The 22,217-nt window shown below is 44.0% G+C and overlaps 1 protein-coding gene across 1 annotated transcript; it reads left to right on the top strand.

Moving 5' to 3' along the window:
• The first annotated feature begins 1,724 nt into the window (after nt 1-1,724).
• Nucleotides 1,725-10,692, top strand: pex12 (peroxisomal biogenesis factor 12). Its single transcript, XM_068009922.1, has 3 exons — nt 1,725-1,883; nt 8,583-9,133; nt 9,563-10,692. Exons 1-3 carry the CDS (start codon nt 1,755-1,757, stop codon nt 9,957-9,959), a joined length of 1,077 nt encoding a protein of 358 aa, XP_067866023.1. The 5' UTR covers nt 1,725-1,754; the 3' UTR covers nt 9,960-10,692.
• The last annotated feature ends 11,525 nt before the right edge of the window (nt 10,693-22,217 follow it).

Here is a 22,217-nt window from a genome sequence, read left to right as displayed (position 1 = left end):
ATCCTCTGCCATTTCCGCCACCTCCAGTGTGATGCCACTATCAAATGCATCTTCCCCTCCCTTCTCCTGTCAGCATTCTGAAGAGATTGTTCCCTTTGCAACACCCTGGTCCACTCCTCCATTAGCCCCCCCCCCCACCTCGTTCCCTTCCCATGGCACCTTCCCATGCAATCGCAGGAGGTGCAATACCTGCTCATTCATCTTCTCTCTCCTCACTATCCAAGGCCCCAAACACTCCTTTCAGGTGAAGCAGCGATTTACTTGTACTTCTTTCAATGTAGTATACTGTATTCGCTGCTCACAATGTGGTCTCCTCTACACTGGGGAGACCAAACGTAGACCGGGTGACCACTTTGCGGAACACCTCCGCTCAGTCTGAAAGCAGGACCCTGAGCTTCCGGTTGCTGGCCATTTCAACACTCCCCCCTGCTCTCATGCCCACATCTCTGTCCTGGGATTGCTGCAGTGTTCCAGCGAACAACAATGCAAGCTCGAGGAACAGCATCTCATCTACCGATTAGGCACACTCCAGCCTGCCGGACTGAACATTGTGTTCAATCACTTAAGAGCGTGACGGGCCCCCCATTTTATTTTTAGTTATTTTTTCTTTTTTGTGTTTATTTTGTTTTAGTTTGTTTCTACTGTGCCTACCCACTGATCTTTTCATGTTTGTGCTTGGGGCCAGGCTGCTCAGTTTTCTGTCCATTAACACCCTCCCTATACTAACGCTTTCTCTTTCACCACACCATTAACATACCGTTTGCCTTTGCTCCATGACCTTCTGGTCAGCTATTCTCTGTGACCTTGTCCTTTCAACACCTTCTCTTTTGTTATCTCTTGCCCCACCCCTGCTTTACTTGCTGAAAAGCTTTTACATTTCTAATATTTGCCAGTTCTTGTCACTGACCTGAAAGGTTAACTCTGCTTCTCTCTCCACAGATGCTGAGTATTTCCAGCATTTCTTGTTTGTGTTTCAGATTTCCAGCATCCGCAATATTTTGCTTTTATTTTAGTGCCTTAGAATTGCTGCTGTTTCTGGCAATTTTATATGCCTCCTCTTTGGAGGCGGGCCTCGGAGGCGTGGGCAGGTCTCCCAGCAATGAGAGGCGGGGCACGGGGGCTGGGGAGGGCTCCCTAGCGGTAAGGAGGCGGGGCTCCCAGTGGTGAGGAGGCGGGGCCTGGGGGACTGGGCGGGGCTCCCTGGTGGTGAGGAGGCGGGGCTCGGGGAGCTGGGCGGGGCTCCTAGCGGTGAGGAGGCGGGGCTCCCAGTGGTGAGGAGGCGGGGCCTGGGGGACTGGGCGGGGCTCCCTAGTGGTGAGGAGGTGGGGCTCGGGGAGCTGGGCGGGGCTCCTAGCAGTGAGGAGGAGGGGCTCCTAGCGGTGAGGAGGCGGGGCTCGGGAGTTGGGCGGGGCTCGGGAGTTGGGCGGGGCTCCCAGCAGTGAGGAGGTGGGGCTCCCAGTGGTGAGGTAGCGGGGCTCGGGAGCTGGGCGGGGCTCCTAGCAGTGAGGAGGAGGGGCTCCCAGTGGTGAGGTGGCGGGGCTCGCGACTTGGGCGGGGCTCCGGAGCTGGGCGAGGCTCCTAGCAGTGAGGAGGCGGGGCTCGGGGATCTGGGCGGGGCTCCTAGCGGTGAGGAGGCGGGGCTCGGGTATCTGGGCGGGGCTCCTAGCGGTGAGGAGGCGGGGCTCGGGGATCTGGGCGGTGCTCCTAGCAGTGAGGAGGAGGGGCTCGGCCTCTGCTCCTAGAGACAGAGGGTGATGGCGGAGCGCGGTGCCCATTTGACAGCTGGGCTGTCGGGGAGTCCGGGTCGACCGTCCATTTTCGAGGTAGTGGCTCAGGACACGCTGATGTCGGCGGTCAGACCGGCGGCGCAACACGCGTGCAAGGTGAGGCTTGAATCCGGCCTGCGGGAGGGTGAGGAGCGGTTCAGCCCAGAGGCCCTCAACCGCGGGCGCCAAACCCGACCTGGGTCTGCCGTGCGGGCACACCGGGATAAGAGCACAGCTGCTGCCAGCCTGAGGGCAAGAGTCTGACCCGGGCCCTCCCCACAGTAGTAGAGCCTCTGAAACGTACGCTCTCGGATCCAGGGAGGACCTCAGTCCCGGGGCCATATGGCTGCCTCCACTCTCAGCTGGATCAAAACCCCTTCTCCCCCGGGCAGAGAGCTCCTGATCATTAAAACAACTTCAGTCATGGGGAGTCGGTAAAGAGAAGAGAGATCACCCAGTTTCCTGACCAGCACTTGCCGTTCAACCGACATCACCAAAAGGAGATTGTCTTATTTGCTTTTTTGGGACCTCCTGTTGCCTGAATGACAGTGACTGCACTTTAAAAGTAATGTCATTGTTTATAAGGTGCTTTACAATCTCCTGCCCATGCGATGCAAGTGGAAATTCATTTTTGCTGTTGGCTACAGTTAGGAATATAAACTTACCTGACTTGTTCTCTGGCAGAGACGCCACTGTTTTTAGTCGCTGCTGGATTTTGCTGTTCGAGAGAGTTGAAATGAACTTGGCTGGGGTGTGGGAACCAGGAAGAAATTTCAGAGGAATACCAAGGTGCACAGAATACTGGGAGAGATAGATAGCACTGAAGTAGAGAATAGTAAGTTATTAGGTGGGGTCTGAGTAGGGGAGAAAGTTATAAAGTCTAAATTGGGGTTAATGTGCATGTATGGAGGGTTGTTAATGAGATTGGTGAGTTAGAAGTGCAGACTGATGTGGAAATATGATGTGGCTATAACAGAGACCTGGCTCAAAGAAGGGCATGACTAGGTGTTAAATATTCCTGGATACAAGGTGTTTGGGAAAGATAGAAAAAGAAGGGGGAGGAGTGGTGGTATTGAATAAGGAGAGCATTGCAGTGCTGGAGAGAGGATATCCCTGTGAAGGACAGGATCTATTTGGCTACAGCTAAGGTGCAGTTACAATGCCTGGTGTAGTCTATAGGTCACCAACTAGTGAAAAGGAAGAAGAGGAACAAATTTGCAAGGAAATTAGAGAGATGCAAGAATTATAGAATAGTTATAATGAGGGACTTTGATTATCCAAATATAGGCAGGGATAGTAGTAGTGTAAAGGGCAGAGAGGGGCAAGGGTTCCTAAAGTGTGTTCAGGAAAATTTTCTACAGCAGTATGTTTTCAGTCCAACAAGAGGGGAGTCACTGCTGGACCTGGTTCTTGGGAATGAGGTGGACCAAGTGGATCAAATATCAGTAGGAGACCATTTAGGGGACAGTGATCATTGTATTATAAGTTTTAGGTTGGTTCTTGGACATGGCAAAGAAACATCCAGAGTAAAAATAATTGATCGGGGGAAAGCCAACTTCAGTGGGGTAAGAATGAAACTGGATAATAAAATTGGAATCAAAGGTTAGAAGGAAAAATAGTAACAGAACAATTGGCTACCTTCAAAGTAGAGAGAGTTCGGGCATGGTCAAGGTATTTTGCTTTGAAGGGGAAAGGTAGGGCAAATAAATCCAGAGCTGCCTGGATGACAAAAGATAGAGATGAACAAGAAAAAGTATGCTGATGCCAGATGTCAGGCAGGTAATACAATGGAGAACCAGGCTGAATATAGACAGTTCAAAGGGGAAGTGAAAAGGCAGGTAAGAGAAGCAAAGAGAGAGTATGAAAAGAGACTGGCAGCTAACATAAAAGGGAATCCCAAAGTCTTCTATGAACATACATATGAATGTACGAATTAGGAGCAGGAGTAGGTCACTCAGCCCCTCGAGCCTGCTCTGCCATTCAACAAGATCATGGCTGATCTGATTGTAACCTTAACTCCACATTCCCACCTACCCCCTATAACCTTTCACCCCCTTGCTTATCAAGAATCTGCTTACCTCAGCCTTAAAAATATTCAAAGACTCTGCTTCCACTGCCTTTTGGGGAAGAGAGTTCCAAAGACTCAGGACCCTCTGAGAGAAAAAAATTCTCCTCATCTCTATCTTAAATGGGCAACCCCTTATTTTTGAACAGTGACCCCTAGTTCTAGATTCTCCCACAAGAGGAAACATCCTTTTCACATCCACCCTGTTAAGACTCCTCAGATCTTGTATGTTTCAATCAAGTCGCCTCTTACTCTTTTAAACGTCGACGGATACAAGCCTAGCCTGTCCAACCTTTCTTCATAAGACGACCCACTCATTCAGCTATTAGTCCAGTAAACCTTCTCTTACCTTATATAAGGAGACCAATACTATACACAGTACTCCAGATTGACGTCTCACCAATGCCTTGTATAACTGAAGCATAACCTCCCTACTTTGGTATTCAATTCCCCTCTCAGTAAACAATAATATTCTATTAGCTTTCCAAATTACTTGCTGTACCTGCATACTAACCTTTTGCGATTCATGCACTAGGATACCCAGATCCCTCTGCATCTCGGAGCTCTGCAATCTCTCACCATTTAGATAATATGCTTTATTTACATTCTTCCTGCCATAATGGACAATTTCACATTTTCCATATTATACTCCATTTGCCAGATCTTTGCCCACTCACTTAACCTATCTATATCCCTTTGGAGCTTGCTTATGTCCTCTTCACAACTTAACTTTCCTACCTGTCGTTGTTTCATCAACAAATTTAGCAACCATACCTTCGGTCCCTTCATCCAAGTCATTTATATAAATTTTAAAAAGTTGAGGCCCCAGCACAGATCCCTGTAGCACACCACTCATTACATCTTGCCAACCAAAAAATGACCCATTTATGCCTACTCTCTGTTTCCTGTTAGATAACCAATCTTCTATCCATGCCAATATGTTACCCCCTACACCATGAGCTTTTATTTTGCGCAATAACCTTTGATGTGGCACCTTATCAAATGCCTTCTGGAAATCTAAGTACAGTACGTCCACCAATTCCCCTTTATCCACAGCACATGTTATTTCTTGAATGAACTCCAGTAAATTGGTTAAACATGATTTCCTTTCATAAAACTATGTTGACTCTGCCAGATTACCTTGAATTTTTCTAACTGCCCTGCTATAATGTCTTTAATAATAGCTTCTAACATTTTCCCTATGACAGATGTTAAGCTAACTGGCCTGTAGTTTCCTGCTTTCTGTCTCCCTCCTTTTTTGAATAAAGGAGTTAAATTGGCTATTTTCCAATCTAATGGAATGTTCCCTGAATCGAAGGAATTTTGGAAAACTAAAACCAACGCACCAACTACCTCATTAGCCACTTCTTTTAAGACCCTAGGATGAAGTTCATCAGGACCCGGGGACTTGTCAGCCTGCAGCTGCAACAATTTGCTCCGTACCACTTCCTTGGTGATTGTAATTTTCTTGTGTTCCGTCCTCCCTTCCATTTCTTGATTTACAGTTATTTCTGGGATGTTACTTGTATCTGATGAAAGGTCACAGACCTAAAAGGTTAACTCTGCTTCTCTCTCTACAGTTGCTGCCTGACCTGCTGAGTATTTCCAGCACTTTCAGTTTTTATTTCAGATTTCCAGCATCTGCAGTATTTTGCTTTTAGTTTAACTTCAGTGGTGGGGAAACTTCCAGAAACAATAATTTGGGACCAAATTAATGGTCACATGGACAAATGTGAGTTAATTAAGGAAAGCCAGCACAGATTTGTTAGGGAAAAATCATGTTGAACTAATTTGCTAGAACGTTTTGAGGAAGAAACAGGGAGGGTTGATGAGGGCAATGCTGTTTATGTGATGTACCTGGACTTTCAAAAGGCATTTGATACAGTGTTGCACAACAGATTTGAGGAAAATTATAGCTTATGGAATAAAAGGGGCAGTAGCAACATGTATCTGCAATTGGCTGAGTGACAGGAAACAGAGAGTAGTGGTTAATGGATGTTTGTCGGGCTGGAGGAATTTTTGTAGTGGAGTTCCCCAGGGATCAGTGTTGGGACCCTTGCTCTTCCTGATATATATTAATCACCTAGATCTTGGTGCACAGGGCATAATTTCAAAATTTGCGGATGATACGAAACTTGGAAGCATTGTGAACTGTGAGGAGGGTAGTGTAGACCTTCAAAAGGACGTAGACAAGTTGGTGGAATGGGTGGACAAGTGGCATATGAAGTTCAATGTGGCGAAATGTGAAGTGATTCATTTTGGTAGGAAGAACATAGAGAGACAATATAAAATAAAGGGTACAATTCTGAAGGGGTGCAGGAGCAGAGGGACCTGGGAGTATACGTGCATAGGTCATTGAAGGTGGCAGGGCATGTTGAGAGAGCGGTTAATAAAGCAAACAGTATCCTACGCTTTATTAATAGGGACATAGCATACAAGAGCAAGGAGGCTATGTTGAACTTGTATAAGACACTAATTTGGCCTCAGCTGGAGTATTGATTAGATTAGAGATACAGCACTGAAACAGGCCCTTCGGCCCACCGAGTCTGTGCTGAACATCAACCACCCACTTATACTAATCCTACACTAATCCCATATTCCTACCAAACATCCCCACCTGTCCCTATATTTCCCTACCACCTACCTATACTAGTGACAATTTATATAATGGCCAATTTACCTATCAACCTGCAAGTCTTTTGGCTTGTGGGAGGAAACCGGAGCACCCGGAGAAAACCCACGCAGACACAGGGAGAACTTGCAAACTCCACACAGGCAGTACCCGGAATCGAACCCGGGTCCCTGGAGCTGTGAGGCTGCGGTGCTAACCACTGCGCCACTGTGCCGCCGGATCCAGTTCTGGGCCGCCGCACTTCAGGAAAGATGCAAAGGCATTGGAGACGGTACAGAAAAGATTCATGAGAATGGTTCCAGGGATGAGGAACTTCTGGTATGAAGGTAGATTGGAGAAGTTGGGACTGTTTTCTTGGAGAAGAGAAGGTTGAGAGGAGAGTTGGTAGCGGTATTCAAAATCATGAGGGGTCTGGACAGAGTGGATAAGGAAAAACTGTTCCCACTTGTGAAAGAATCAAGAACGAGAGGACACAGATTCAAAGTTATTGGCAAAAGAGACATGAGGAAAAGCTTCTCCATGCAGCAAGTGGTTAGGATCTGGAATGCCTGAGAGTGTGGTGGAGGCAGGTTTAATCGAGGCATTCAAAAGGGAATTAGACTGCTATCTGAAAGGAAGAATGTGCAGGGTTACAGGGAGATGGAGAGGGTATTTGGTGAATTGCTCATTCAGAGAGTTGATGCAGACACGATGGGCCGAATGGCCTCCTCCTGCGCTGTAACAATTCTGTGAATCTCCAGCTGTGCTGACCAAGGTGTCAAGTTAACTGAGCAAAGCTCCGCTGTTGCAAAACCAGAATTATTATGTAAAAGTGGTGTCTGGGTCCTGGTACATCACCCAAATGACCATTCTTAGTAGGAACATAGGAATCACGGGATGGAAAAAAACCAGTCCATTTAATTTGCCTTGTACCATCCTGGTAGTCACATGATAATGACGTTGTTGACTAATCCTAGCAATCAATCTCTATCAATTAATCTGCAGCTGACCCAGAAATGGTACAAAGAAAACTCCAGTGATGGAGAGCTTTGGGAATCATAGGTCCAAACTCACCCTTTTCCTCCCAAGCATGTTGCACTTAATATGTTAGCTAAATCTGAGTGTTGGTGGTCTTTTTCAACTGGGGAGAGAGCATCACAGACAAGCTTGTCTTGCCCTTGCCTAATACCTTTCCATTACTCTGGCAGGAGATGGGGATAAGGACCAGTGTTGGTTTTAATCCTGTTTTGCTTCTCATAATTGAATGTCACGATTGATGCTGGAAGACAGAATGCTCCATTCAGTTGATAGACAAAGGCATTTTCACTGAAAGATTAAATTTGTAATGCAATCATGATGCAATTAGCAGAATTTAAAGCAGTTTGGTCTTTGTGGGAAGTGTTTGGTGATCTTTCATTTGGAGTGGGAAGAAATGAAAGGTGCGTGCTATTTTAATGATGCTAGTGCTGCACAAGGTAGTGCATTCTAATAAGAGGTGTGTTATTATGTTGATGCAAACAAATAAAAGATGTTGTTTGGATTATGATGGCAATGGACAAAGCAGAGCCTGGCAAATTGTTCACAAGTTAACACATTAGAAAGTCAAGACTGAGAAGTGGATGAGGGGAACATTTTCATTCAAAGTATAAATTTAGTTGTGGGTAAAGTTACAAGGTAATGCCAATGAAGTCAACAATATATGTGGATTTCATAGATAACTGGGTGTTTCTGAGGAGGAGGGATTGAGAGCTCTAGTGTGAGGGCAGGTAGAGAGCAGCTGATCTATGAAAAGGGGACGAGCATTGTTGGGCTTTGCCTGTTCTGCAGTCGTTCCACAGGAAACAATATTGCTCTATGAATTATGTTGCTGTTGATAGGCAGAAGGATTGGCTAGTGGAGACAGACAATTGTATATCATTGAGTTAACAGAACTTTAAAATGCAGAAGATGGCTATTCAGGCCCTACATCTGTGCTGGCTTTCCACCAACCCCATTTCCATGCTTTTTCACCATTACAATTCAAGTGTTCCTTTTCAAATATGTAAAGATACCTATCCAGTAACAGAAAACGAACTTCTGACTGACTCAGAACCCCAGGCAGGGTGTGGTGATTTTACAGTAACATATGATAATGTTCTAGGTGCTTGCGGAATCCAACCCTGGTCGTTATGGGTTTCTGTGGCGATGGTTCGACGAAATCTATGTGCTGCTGGACCTCCTACTTCAGCGTCACTACCTGTCCCGGACCAGCGCTTCCTTCTCCGAAAACTTTTACGGTCTGAAAAGAATTCCGTTGCGCAGTGGCCGTGGTCTATGGAGATTAGCCAGCCATGGGCTCCCGAGGACCCAGCACTGGAGATCCCTCTTGATGATAATAGCTGTTCCATATGTAAAAGTCAAACTGGACAGATTGTTTTCCAGGCTGCGAGAGGAGGACGACTATGCCATACATCTTCCAGAGTCCTCTTGGAAGCGCTTGTACAAGGCCTTCCTCGCTGCCTATCCCTTTGTGAACATGGGCTGGGAAGGGTGGTTCCTGATCTACCGGCTCTTGTACACCTTCGGGAAAACGCAGTTCCACTCGCCGCTGCTGCGAGTGGCTGGGGTCCGTTTGGGGAACCTGACCCCTGCAGATCTGCAGGACCTCGAACACCGATCCTCTTGGGTCAGCGATACCTCGACTAGTGAAAGGTAACAAAATGGCTTAGAGGAGCTGAGGTATGGTTATCTGGAATGTAAGTTGTGAACATAGGTTGCAGAAATTGAGTGTACTCTCTTTTGTTGGAGAAACTGGAGACTTTCAGGTAACATAATGGAGGTGTTAGAGTAGTGACAGGAATTGACAAAATGGATGCAGGCAAATAGTTCACTGTGGTGAAGGTTTCAAATACCAGGGAACACCAGTTAAAATTGAGGGTGAAAAGAAAAGCCTGGCGCGGAGAGTTACATGTTTGAAGACTCTTGCTTGATCCACACCTGAGATTAAGAACTTATTGTATTTGGGTTGGATCACTGACTGTAGCATGAGCTCTGTTAGACAATGGCACAGAATGTTGGAACAGTACCTTCTTAAGTTGCCATGCACGTATTCTAACCTACTTTCTTTCTCTCTCTCTGCAGTGTGATTGGAAAGCTGACCTCCTTCCTCAGTAGAGCGGTGGGGGGTGTGGCAGTGTCCCTATCGACTGGTGTATCCGTGGGTGTCTTTTTCTTGCAGTTTCTCGAATGGTGGTACTCATCTGAAAACCAGGAAACTATTAAATCCCTCTCCTCCCTCCCGACCCCTCCTCCGCCAGTGCACTTTGATAAGCTGACAGATGAGGCTTTGCCTAGACTAAGGAACACGTGTCCTTTGTGCAACAAGATTCGGACGAACGATACTGCCTTGGCAACCTCTGGGTATGTCTATTGTTACCGATGCGCTTACAGTTATGTAAAACGCCACCAGAGATGTCCTGTGACAGGCTACCCTACTGAACTGCAGCATCTAGTTAAACTCTACTCTCCAGAGGCATGAAGGCACGAGATCCATCCATCTGAACGTGCTGTTATTGATAATGTACTCTTTATAATGTACCCTAGCATCTGTCTGACTCAGTGAAATGTGATGTGCTGATTATTGCTGTCTTCCATGAGGCAAGTTTCCATTATGCTGATATAATTAAATTTCTCCCCCCCTCCTAAATGTGCTTGCATTCACTTATGAACCTGGAAGGATATTCATCCGTAGGGCCATTAGTACTGATGGCTACACACATCCATCCTTTCCAGCACGAGTTATGGCTGATGATCAGAAGGCATGACCCAGAGGCGCTAAGGCCAGTTGCAGCAATCCTGCCATCCTGGCTGAGATCAGCTGATGCAGCATAGACCGAGTCCTTCCTATCCGTGTGGTTTACCACTACATTGAGTAATACATTTAGCCCCAGAACATCAGGGGAGCTGTTCATAAGTATTATTCCATGGACATTCAGAGCAGTATGGGCTTAGTGCTATGGCAGGAGTTAAATGGAAACTATCTGTGTCAATTTTAGACATGATGTTGCATGATAAGATTCTGTTTGAAGATTCATAATCATTCTCAAATTTCATTAATAAATGTTATTTATGATTTAATCATAAGGACAAGGGAACACACCGGTTTATCACATCGATAATGACTAATATGTAGTCCTAGTTCATCATCTCTGCACTGCTTACTAAATTACATGGTAGGAAGTGCTTGAAAGATTAAAAAGATTTTGCTTCTACTGGATTAGATCAAATTCATAAATTGTAGCATTAACCTTTAACATTAGCCCCACAATTTGATAGTTCTGGAAAAGAATATTTTAAAGGTTTAGATGTAATATATACTGTGCACAAAATCATTCTTGTGTATTAAATGTTTCAATATTTTCAAGATGTTTTAAACGTTTGATTGAAAACTATAATAAACTGTACATCAACAACTAAACCAATAAACTGGTTTTACATGAAAGCTGTAAACCAAAGTCTTCAGAATATAAACTGAAGAGAACCCAACCAGCACGGGTAGAAAGAAGAATGGTAAATGTTACAAATCTAAAATAGAAGCAGAAAATATTGGCGGTCGAAAGCAGATCATTCAGACGAATCTAGAATTTGGCCAGGTCACTAGAGTTCCAACCAAGCAAGGTGGCCATCAAGTTTTTCTGAAAACAAATGGTTATCCCAAGGTGCAGTTCATGGTAAGTTAGAGCCTATGCTGTTTTCTAATGCACAATGTATAGTTCTTCTGGAATATAGGTGTGTGTTCCATGGAATTCCCATGGTAATTCAAGGATTTTATAAAACTGGGGGAGGGGATGTATTTTCCCAAGTAGTATCACGGCCACTGATCTACAAAGTCCAAATAACATTAAGTAAACACTGGGTGACTTCATTCAAAAGTTAATTTCTATTCAGGCTGGGATCAGCATACTCACTTGTAGCGAGATGTGTTAAGAACCTGAAGACATTGTGGCTCTAGTCTATTTTTTTTATTCCTGGGGATTTTTTTCTGAACATCACAAATCACTGTCCTTGTTTATACTTTAAGTATCAGTGTGTGACATATGAAGTGTGACAGCTTGTGATATGGACAGAAAGTACATAATGTTTGTATTGCTAGAAGAGCTCCTGTGATATTTCCATAATAAATCAGAGGTCTTATAATAACTGGGGGCTGGGGAGTGTTTTACCTAAGTTGAATTAACAAGCTCACTGATTTTTCCATATTCGGGAATATCCTTGTGATCTGGAAGCACTAGGCAGGAGCCTTGGATCTGGCAGTCCCTGGATAGAAAGTTGGAGTCTGTGTACTTGTGGAGGATTTCTTTTGTGATGGCTTTTGTGTGAAATGGAAAAATACCAGATTGGTATCGTAGGAGGTGATACTTCATTGGGAGTGCTGGATGCCAACACCGAATGATTGCAATCTTAACATCTCATTTTAATCAGCACAAGATTTTGCAAAATTAAACTACAGTATAAATTTGAGATTTATGTTTTCAAACTGGGAAATATTTGCATTGGAATGTACAGGTCACTGTTGTATAATTGGCTACTCAAAAAAACAGAAAATACTAAACTGCTGAATCAGTTCTTTAAGCAGAAATTATCCAGATTTCTCTGGAACTTGTTGACAGTCTTGCTCCACTGTCTCTCCAGACAGTCTGTTTCCCATCCTCTCAAGTAATTAAATCTAAACTGTTCATATTCCTTTTGTGATTTTGTGACCATGCGGTCGGATTAGAGTTTATGGTTCTGTCAGATAGTTTTAATGTTCAGCTTATTGATTTTTTTTATTCATTCATGGGATATGGGCTTCGCTGACCAGGCCAGCATTTATTACCCATCCCTAATTGCTCTTGAGAAGGTGGTGGTGAGATGCCTTCTTGAACCACTGCAGTCCATGTGGGGTAGGTACACCCACAGTGCTGTTAGGAAGGGAGCTCCAGGACTTTGTCCCAGCGACAGTGAAGGAACGGTGATATAGTTCCAAGTCAGGGTGGTGTGTGGCTTGGATGGGAACTTGCAGGTCGTGGTGTTCCCACGCATCTGCTGCCCTTGTCCTTCTAGGAGGTAGAGGTCACGGGTTTGGATGGTGCTGTCTAAGGAGCCTGGGTGCGTTGCTGCAGTGCATCTGGTAGATGGTGCACACTGCTGCCACTGTGCGTCGGTGGTGGAGGGAGTGAATGTTGAAGGTGGTGGATGGGGTGCCAGTCAAGCGGGCTGCTCTGTCCTGGATGGTGTCGAGCTTCTTGAGTGTTGTTGGAGTGTTGTGCTTGATGCATGCATGAGGAGGAAGGGAACAAAGGGTTATGGGAGCAGGGTAGGAAAAGATAATGAGACTGCGAAGAGACTTGTGCAAAGTTTAAATATGCCCTGGACTAGACCAGTTGGGCCAATTGACCTGTTTCTGTGCTCAGGTTTCTATGTAATCTGTAATGTAATGTGAGTGATGTTATATATTCAAATCCTGGAGTGCTGCTAGAACCTCCAACTTTCTGATTCGGAGGTTTGACTGGTATCAACTGAGCAAAGCTGACAATATTGAGATTTGTTTTAAAATCATAGTTTAATCAAATGAAGGAAGAAGTGGCTTTATTTCTGCCACATTCTGAGAGGTTTATGTTCTGCCACCCCCTGTCAACACAGAAGCTTGTCAGAAATGTTTCATTTTCCAAATTTAATTTGATGATTCTGTATATCAAGAAGAGGGATCCCATTGCTGGAGAATGAAATAATGCTGAGACTGGTTGAGCATCCCAGGCCCTCATCCTCCCTTTCCTGTGTTCTTCTGATGCTATTTACTTTCCAGATGAGCATGACCAGTGGGTTACCAATCAAACTTCACTTGCCAACCAATCAGCACTCTCTCCTCATGCAGTATAAGTTGTTGTTTTCCCTTACATTGATTATTCTTGTGGATTGTCCTGATGAGTATAAGACAAAAAGCTTTGACAACATGACTTTATTTTCAGCAATACTCAAGTTCTGTAGTACTAAATGACTACAGGTAGGTTACTGCTGTGGGAGGAGGAGCTTGCCTATCTTGTGTGCTAGAGATCAGTCTGTTCTTTATTCACTGTCTCTTTTTATTTACTTGTCACAGAGGTCATTTTTGAACCGAAGTCTGCAACTAATGCTTGTGTTAAGGCAAGCTCAATGAGTTGTTCGATAATCCGAGTTTATTAAGGGAGCTACTGATGTATCTCAGGTTTGCTGCCACATTTCATACCTTGAACTATGTAACATAAGATAAATTAGTCATTGCACCTTGGAATAGCATTTAGCTTGGAGTATGATTCTGAAGTACATATGAACATATGAATTAGGAGCAGGAGTAGAAGTAGAGTTTGGGGTTTCCCAGCAGATGGTGCTGTTTCACATTGACCGTGATGAGTTAGGTTAGTGTCATCTTGGAGTAAAAGCTCTTGCAGCACACCACACTCAATGTGAGGCCATCATTTTATTGCATTTAGTAAGAGATTTAATTTCCTGCAGCACTTTATCATGCAGCTCCTGTATTCACACCAGAACTTTCTAGAAAGCAAAGGCAAAACTCACAGGGCACCTGGTCACTGACACCTGCATGGCCCGTGATTATGTTTTGCTGCATATAGCATAGATTAGGCTAGTGTTGAAATTGATACTGTATTTAGAGGATCTACAATTTCCCCACCCAGGAGAAGTGATGCAGATATTAGCATGAGACAATAGGGGAGATAATGAGACAAAGAATAGAAAATTTAAGCAATTTATGAGACACTGAGAATGCGAGAGTAGTTGAAGATTTGGGGGAAGAGGCAGGTAGAAATGGAAGATTGCCATAGGTGAGCGGGCAAAGCAGACAGATGGAGTTTAATGTGGGGAACTGTGAGGTCATCCAGTTTGGACCCAAGAAAGATCGATCAGAGTATCCTCTAAATCAGGGGTTCTCGACTGGGGGTGCTGTGGCTCCCTAATAGTCCATGAGAAGGTTTCAAAGGGCCCAGATCCACTGCCTCGTGACTTCTCCCAACCAATCAGTCTAGCCCCTGGATCAGCTCAGCTGTTACTGACTGCTAATCATCAGCCATCACAGTCAGTACCAAACCAGTCATATGACCCAAAAACAGGAAATGCTGGAAATACTCAGCAGGTCAGGCAGCATCTGTGGAGAGAAAAACCGAGCTAACGTTTCAGGTCTGGGTGACCTTCAGAACTCTGAACTTTCATATGACCTCTCTCCTCTCATGAGCCAGCAAGCCATTTGCAAAATTCAACATTAAAACTAAACTGTTGACTATTTTAATACACTTTTTACTGATTAGATCCAATATAAAGTATGATGGTTGGTTTATTACCATTCTCCCGATGCTCCTCCCACCCATGCTTCTGGATGGCACCAGCCAACTGTTCTGTTTGAACTATCAGTGTGCACGGGAATAGAAGTTTCAATATAGAGAGGTCTCTAGGTATTGAATCTGTGACGCAACAAACTCAGAACCTGTAGCCAAATGAAACATTTAGAGCAGAGCTATTGAGGTAGCAGGACACCCGGAGGGAGGAAAGCAGGTGGTGGGAACAGCCTGCAGAATCAATCCCTCTTGAGCGAAAAACCTGGCAAAAGCAGGACCCAAAAGCGGTCAGAAAAGCAAAGGTGGCTGGAAGCTATGGGCAGGGGAAGATGGGCCCTGTTAATTCTGTCTTGCAACCGGAGTTGCTATAAAAGGACAGAAATACTTAGGGGGAAGTGGCAGGAAAAGCCCACAGAGTCAGTCTCCAGGAAAAACACTAATCACTTACTTAAATGTAGAAAGTAGAAACTGAAGTGATAGAGGAAAATGGTGAATAATTGTTCCAAACCTGCTGTTGTACTGGTGGGATGGTAAGAATGTTAGTGGTGTCCTGGAGCTGTGAGGCTGTTTGAAAAGTGCTGCTGAAAGCACAAGTATGGGATTTGTAACTTATGGTGACCAACTGGTGACAGGTGACAGATAACTTCATAATCCCTGATACCTGTTTCCACCCCTCTTAACAGTAGCTTTCAAAAGGGAATTGGATAAATACTTGGAGAGAAAATAGCGAGGATGTGGGGAAAGAGCCGGGGCCTGGGATTAATTGAATTGCTCTTCAAAAGAGCCAGTGCCAACTCAATGGTCCTAATGGCCTCCTGTGCTGTACTATTCTATGATTCTATTCCATCAGAGACAGTGAGGGCTCCAGATATTGGAGACGGTAAGGGCTCTTGAGTATGAATGCTCCGATGAATACAGCACTGTTTTTTTTGCAGCACTGGAAATGTTGGTCTCATTTAGCACAACCTACTTATCTGAAGCTGTATTTTCAGCAACAAAGTACCGAGCCAGATTGAACATTGACCATGACATGTAAGTGTGCTTGTTAAAGAAACCTCCATGTGTTGACAGGGCCCTCAACTGTGTCCGGCCCATTTCCCGCACCTCTGCCCTCAACCCTTTCCCTCCCTCCCAGAACTGTGACAGGGTTCTCCTTGTCCTCACTTTCCACCCCATCAGCCTCCATATCCAAAGGATCATCCTCCGCCATTTCTGCTACCTCCAGCGTGATGCCACTACCAAACGCATCTTCCCCTCCCTTCCCCTGTCAGCATTCCAAAGCGATCGTTCCCTCTGCGACACCCTGGTCCACTCCTCCATTACCCCCACCACCTCGTCCCCATCCCATGGCACCTTCCCCTGCAATCGCAGGAGGTGTAATACCTGCCCATTTACCTCCTCTCTCCTCACTATCCCAGGCCCCAAACACTCCTTTCAGGTGAAGCAGCGATTTACTTGTACTTCTTTCAATGTAGTATACTGTATTCGCTGCTCACAGTGTGGTCTCCTCTACATTGGGAAGACCAAGCGCAGACTGGGTGACCGCTTTGCGGAACACCTCCGCTCAGTTCGCAAGCAGGACCCTGAGCTTCCGGTTGCTTGCCGTTTCAACACTCCCCCCTGCTTTCATGCTCACATCTCTCCTGGGATTGCTGTAGTGTTCCAGTGAACATCAATACAAGCTTGAGGAACAGCATCTCATTTACCGATTAGGCACACTACAGCCTGCCGGACTGAACATTGAGTTCAATAATTTCTGAGCATGACAGCCCCCCATTTACTTTCATTTTTAGTTATTTTTTCTTTTTTACATTTTTTACAATCTTTTTTTTTTGCATTTATTTTATTTCATAGTTTGCTTACCCACTGTGTTTTTTCATGTTAGCACTTGCTGTTCAATATTCAGTCCGTTAACACCTTATCTGTACTAATGTTTTGTCTTTCAACACACCATTAACATATTGTTTGCCTTTGCTGCATGACCTTTTGGTCAGCTATGTGGCCTTGCCCAATCTACACCTTCTCCTTTGTTATCTCTTGCCCCACCCCCACCTCACTTGCTTATAACCTGTGACATTTCTAATATTTGTCAATTCCGAAGAAGGGTCACTGACCCGAAACGTTAACTCTACTTCTCTTTCCACAGATGCTGCCAGACCTGCTGAGTGGTTCCAGCATTTCTTGTTTTTATTCCATGTGTTGACAGGTTTGTTGCTCAGTATCAGTAACAAGTTTCACATTAAGTTAAATGGTAAACATATGTTTAATTGGAAAACTATTTTTTATACGAAAAACAGTTCATTTTAGGATATTTGTGGAATTTTTATAACCTGGGAGGGAAGCCTCAGAGATCTAAATGCGAATCTAGGAACTGTGGAGCAGCAGAGAGTTTTGGGGGTCCATGGACAGGATTCAGTAAAAGCTAGTGAACATGTGCTAAAAATAATTTAAGCGGCATTTATTAAATGTTGGTATTTATCTCAAGGGGGCAAGAGTAAAGAAAGACTTGCATTTATATAGCATATGACCACTGTATGTCCCTAAGTACTTTACAGCCAATGAAATACTTTTTGAAGTGTCATCACTATTGTAATCTAGGAAACATGGCAGCCAATTTGTACACAGCAAGCTCCCACAAATTGCAATGTGATAATAACCAGATATTCTGTTTTTGTGATGTTGATTGAGGGATAAATATTGGCCCAGACACTGGGAATAACAACCCTGCTCTTCAAAATAGTGCCATGAGATCTTTTTATGTCCATCTGAGAGGGCAGATGGAGCCTGGGTTTAACGTCTCATTTGAAAGACAGCACCTTCGACAGTGCAGCACTCCCTCGGTACTGTAATGGAGTGTCAGCTTAGATTAACTCCTGAGGTGGGACTTGACTCTCAACCTTCTGATTCAGAGGTGGGAGTGCAGCCAACTGACCCACAACTGATGCTAATAACTTCTACCATTTTATATTTCATTTTAGTTATAAAAATCTCTGGTTAGACTCTATCTGAAGTACTGTGTTTAATTCTGGCAACTGTATCTCAGGAAGGATATATTGGCCATGGAGGGGGTGCACTGTATTGCAGATTCAATAGAATGATACCTGACTATGTGTATGTATTTTTCCTTTTAAATGCTGTCTATCTGCTTTCCAGTTCTGGTGAAGGATCCACATGTCAAATGGTGACTTGTCCATTCTCTGCACAGATACTGAACGACCTCCAGAATTTTCTGTTTTTGTTTCAGAATGTGGAATCTTCAATATTTTACTTTTTTTCTGTTCCATATCTGGTTGTTAGGAAATGGTTGAATACTCCTGATCTATTTCCTCTTTATCTCGGGGGGGAATTGCACTGAGTTGTCAATGATTTTAAATTTTGGCCAGATTATCTGATTTTATTCAGTGCAATTTCTAAAAATTTAAACCTGACCTCCAAATATGTTTCATTTTAATCTAAAGTCCATTTTTGCACTGGCCTCTACATTCTAAACAGAGGGATTAGTTACTTAAAATCATAAAAACTTTCAATGAATGTTAGTTTCCATCATCTTAAAGAAAGTTTGTGAACTTGAGCTGCGGTGCTGCTCCTCGTCTAGCCCACATCCTGCCCATTTGACTTGGCAAATCAGTAAGGATCCCCTGGCTCGTATTCAGAACCTGCCCCTGACAGGGAAGTGGGGTAGGGAGGAATTGGTTTGAATTGGGAAATTGATGTGTAGGAAAGGCCGAGTCTGAAGTCACATCCGCCAGTATGTCAAAGAAATTAATCCTGTGCTCAGAGAACTGTCTACTTGACATGCTGCCATTGCTGCACAACACAGCATTACGACCAGTATTTGCATATAATTGCACCTGGCTTTGTGCTGCTTCATGTGAGCACACACATATCATTGTTTTAGCAGTCTGCACAAGCATTTGTGCATGTCTCTGCAACTACTTAAATCAGTGCCTAGCGATACCATGTAAATAGGCTCATTCAGCCTGTACCTTCTACTCAGATTACACTAACAATGGCCTGTTCCTTTTCGTCCCCTTTTTCCTGGCAATGTTGCACCATCATAGTTCAGTTACTGCAATGCTTGTCCTGCAGACAAGGTGCACCCTTCTCTGTGGGCGAAGTATATTTTTTAATGTAATGAAACTCCGGGCTTTGTTGTAACAAATTTCTTCTATGTTATATTTGATTTGTTTTCTGTGTCAAATCAACAGAATCATTGAAATTACACCACATAACGTGGCCATTCTGCCCACTGCGGCAGTGGCAGTGCCAGCTCTTCAACTGGAGCTGTCTACGCTAATTCCACTTCTCTATCTCTTCTTTCCCTGTACTCTTTTATATGCTTCTTTAAATTGGAACATTAGAAACAGGAGTAGGCCATTCAGCCATTTTAGCCTGCTCCACCATTCAATGAGATTGTAACTGATCTGCATCTCAATTCCATTTGCCCACCTTTGCTCCATAACCCCCATAACTCACAAAAACTTCTTAGTCTGGAAAGCTCCAATTGACCCAACATTCACAGTCTTTTGGGAGAGACCGTTCTGGATTTCCACCACTTTTTTTCTGTGGAAAAAGTGCTTCCCGATTTCACTCCTGACTGGCCTGATGCCAATTTTAAGATTATACCCCCTTATTCTTGATTCCTCCACCAGAGGAAATACTTTTTCTATTATTATTACCCTATTAAATCATTTTAACATTTTAAACACCTCACCCAGATTATTCCTCAATCTTTTATACTCAAGGAAATACAAGCCAAGTTTATGCAATCTACCTTCATAATTTAACCCAATTTACTTGCCCAATTCTCTTTTCAATGAAGTTAATGTTTCTGGTTCAATAGCCAATTGTGGAAAAACAATCCATTTTCTTCCAATGGACCGAAGGCCAATAGGTTAGCCCTTCTTGGATGATCCCTTTTCCCCTTGAGCAGTCGTGTTGTGTTTGCAGCCATGTAGCCCTGTAGCATAATGACCTAGAAAAGAACTGCAGGATGGATCTGTTTTTTGGTTTGGAATATCCCAGAGCTCTTCTCAGTCTCGAAATGGCTTGTTACAGGAAATCTTGGCACCCCAGGCCTGCCCAAGCACAGCACATTTGAGCTACGCTTCTTCCTGTCCAGCACCAGGACAGAGGGGAGAAAAATCTCCCCTTTTGATCTTTTCAGACTTTGTTGGCAGTTATACTGCAACTGGTGAAAAACTGACGCAAGGTAAGACGGCCTGCTTGATGTAGTCTTGTGCCATTTGCCAAAAGTTAAGGTGAAGTTATACACAAATTATGCTGCCTTTTTTTGGTGTGTGTCAATGCTGACACTCAAACAATAGAATAACTGGGCCATAGGATAAATGGCTAAACTCTCCGTCACTGGCAGCACCTTGGAAAGATAAGCTGTTGCATGTGTCATTCAAACTTCGATTAGTCTGCATCACAGTGTAAGTAATAGAGAAGCAGAATGTGGGAGCATGAGCTAAATGGAGGGCAGCAAGCCACAGAAGAACACAGCTCATGTTATCAGGCTGGAATGTGTGGAGCTGCTGTAGACAAACCTCGGCTCTCAGTGCCCAAGACATTTGTCAGCAAGGTGTCCTTGGACTGCTCCTGACATTCTGCCTCTTCATATCTCACACTGCTCTCATCAGACAGTGAATGCTGTGTCTCTCTTACACAAGTGCCGAGCAGGGATTACCAGCATTGGACAAAGGTGTTTTGTAAATCTGCCTCTCTTGGCTTTTAACCCTTTCATAATCAGGCATGTCCTCTGCAAGTGGTTTGTGCATTGAGCTCCTCTCAGTAATGTTCTGCTGTTTCCATAGATTATTTATTTGTGTAACGTCATCTCTGGGTTGTTGGGATCCCTTCTGTTCAATGAAATGATTAATTACATTTTTTTTTCTTTTATTGTATTTGCTGTGCTGGCCAAAGTCTGAGCCTGTGTTCAGTGTTTCCTGAGGGTTCTGTATAAAATAAAGAAGGATGGATCTTTGTGGAAGTACTGTCAATTTGATAGTATCCTGGGTTAAAGCAGCATATATTAGAATGGTTAAAGCACAGAGGAGGCCATTCGGACTGTCGTGTCTGTACCGGCTCTCTGCAAGAGCAACTCGGCTAAGTTCCACTCCTCTGTCTTTTCCCAGAAGCCCTGCAAATCTTCTCTTCAGATAATTACCCAATTCCCTTTTGAAAGCCATGATTGAATCTGCCTCCACTGCACTCTCAGGAAGTGCATTCAAGGTCCTAACCACTTACTGTATTTTTTTTTTAAATACAGTATTTCCTCATGTTGCCTTTGGTTCTTTTTGCCATTCGCGTTATATCGGAGTCGTCTGGTTCTCAACCCTTCCGCCAATGGGAATAGTTTCTATCTACTCTGCCTAGACCCCTCATGATTATGAACACCTACATCAAATCTCCTCTCCACCTTCCCTCCTCCACGGTGAACGGCCCCAGGTCCCTCTGCTCCTGCACCTTTAGAATTGTATCCAAGAGTCGACTTAAGTGCCAATTGAGGAATTTAATTGCTGACAACACAAAAACGAAATCACTTAAGTAACACTTTGCTGAAGCCTTGGCTCTCAGTTATGATGAGAATCCACAGTGAAGAATATTTTGATTCAGTTTAGGGACAGGCCAGATAGAGAGCTGGAGATGTAATCATTCTTGGATAAAGGTTTACCAGGCTGGTTAGAAGTAGTTACCTTGCGGATTATTGCTGTAATCTCCACCTGGGTTCCAAATTCCAGACTTGGAATAAAAATAACTTTTTCCTAATTTTAGATTGTTTCTGACTTTATTGCTGCATTGTGAGGAAGCTTTGGTTTTTAAATTCATTCTTCTGAAACAGATAGTTAAACTGGGGTACAGCTCCTGTTATCAATGTTCAACTTTATTTTGTAATACAATTATAAAAGCAAATGTGTGATGAGTGTTTTTTTTAAAATACCCAAGTTGTTATGATCTGGAATGTACTGCCTGAAAAGGGAGGTGAAGGCAAATTCAGTAGTAACTTTCAAAAGGAAATTTGATAAGTACTTGAAGGGGAAGTATCTGCAGAACTATGGAAAAGAACAGGGGAGTGGAATTACTTGGATAGCTCTTTCAAAGAGTCGGCATCGACACTGCTGTATCATTCTATGTTTGGCAAAGGATACTAATGGGACTTAACTGAGCTGCAAATTCAAATACCAGTGTGTGTGTATCTATGTGAGCTGACAGTATGAACAAGAATTTTGTGTGTGTGTGTCTGATGTAGATAACATCTATATCTGACCTATACTAACTACAGTGCCTAGAAACGAGCTAGAGATCCAAACAGGAAATGCTTGAAATACTCAGCAGATCTGGCAGCATCTGTGGAGAGAGAAACAGAGTTAACGTTTCAGGTCTGTGATCTTCCATCAGAACAAGCTAGTGCGAGGGTTGGGAGTGGA

This window comes from Heterodontus francisci, chromosome 30 (assembly GCF_036365525.1).
Source record: "Heterodontus francisci isolate sHetFra1 chromosome 30, sHetFra1.hap1, whole genome shotgun sequence".
In the NCBI taxonomy this organism is placed as follows: Eukaryota; Metazoa; Chordata; class Chondrichthyes; order Heterodontiformes; family Heterodontidae; genus Heterodontus; species Heterodontus francisci.
This window is presented reverse-complemented; position numbering and strand designations above follow the sequence as displayed.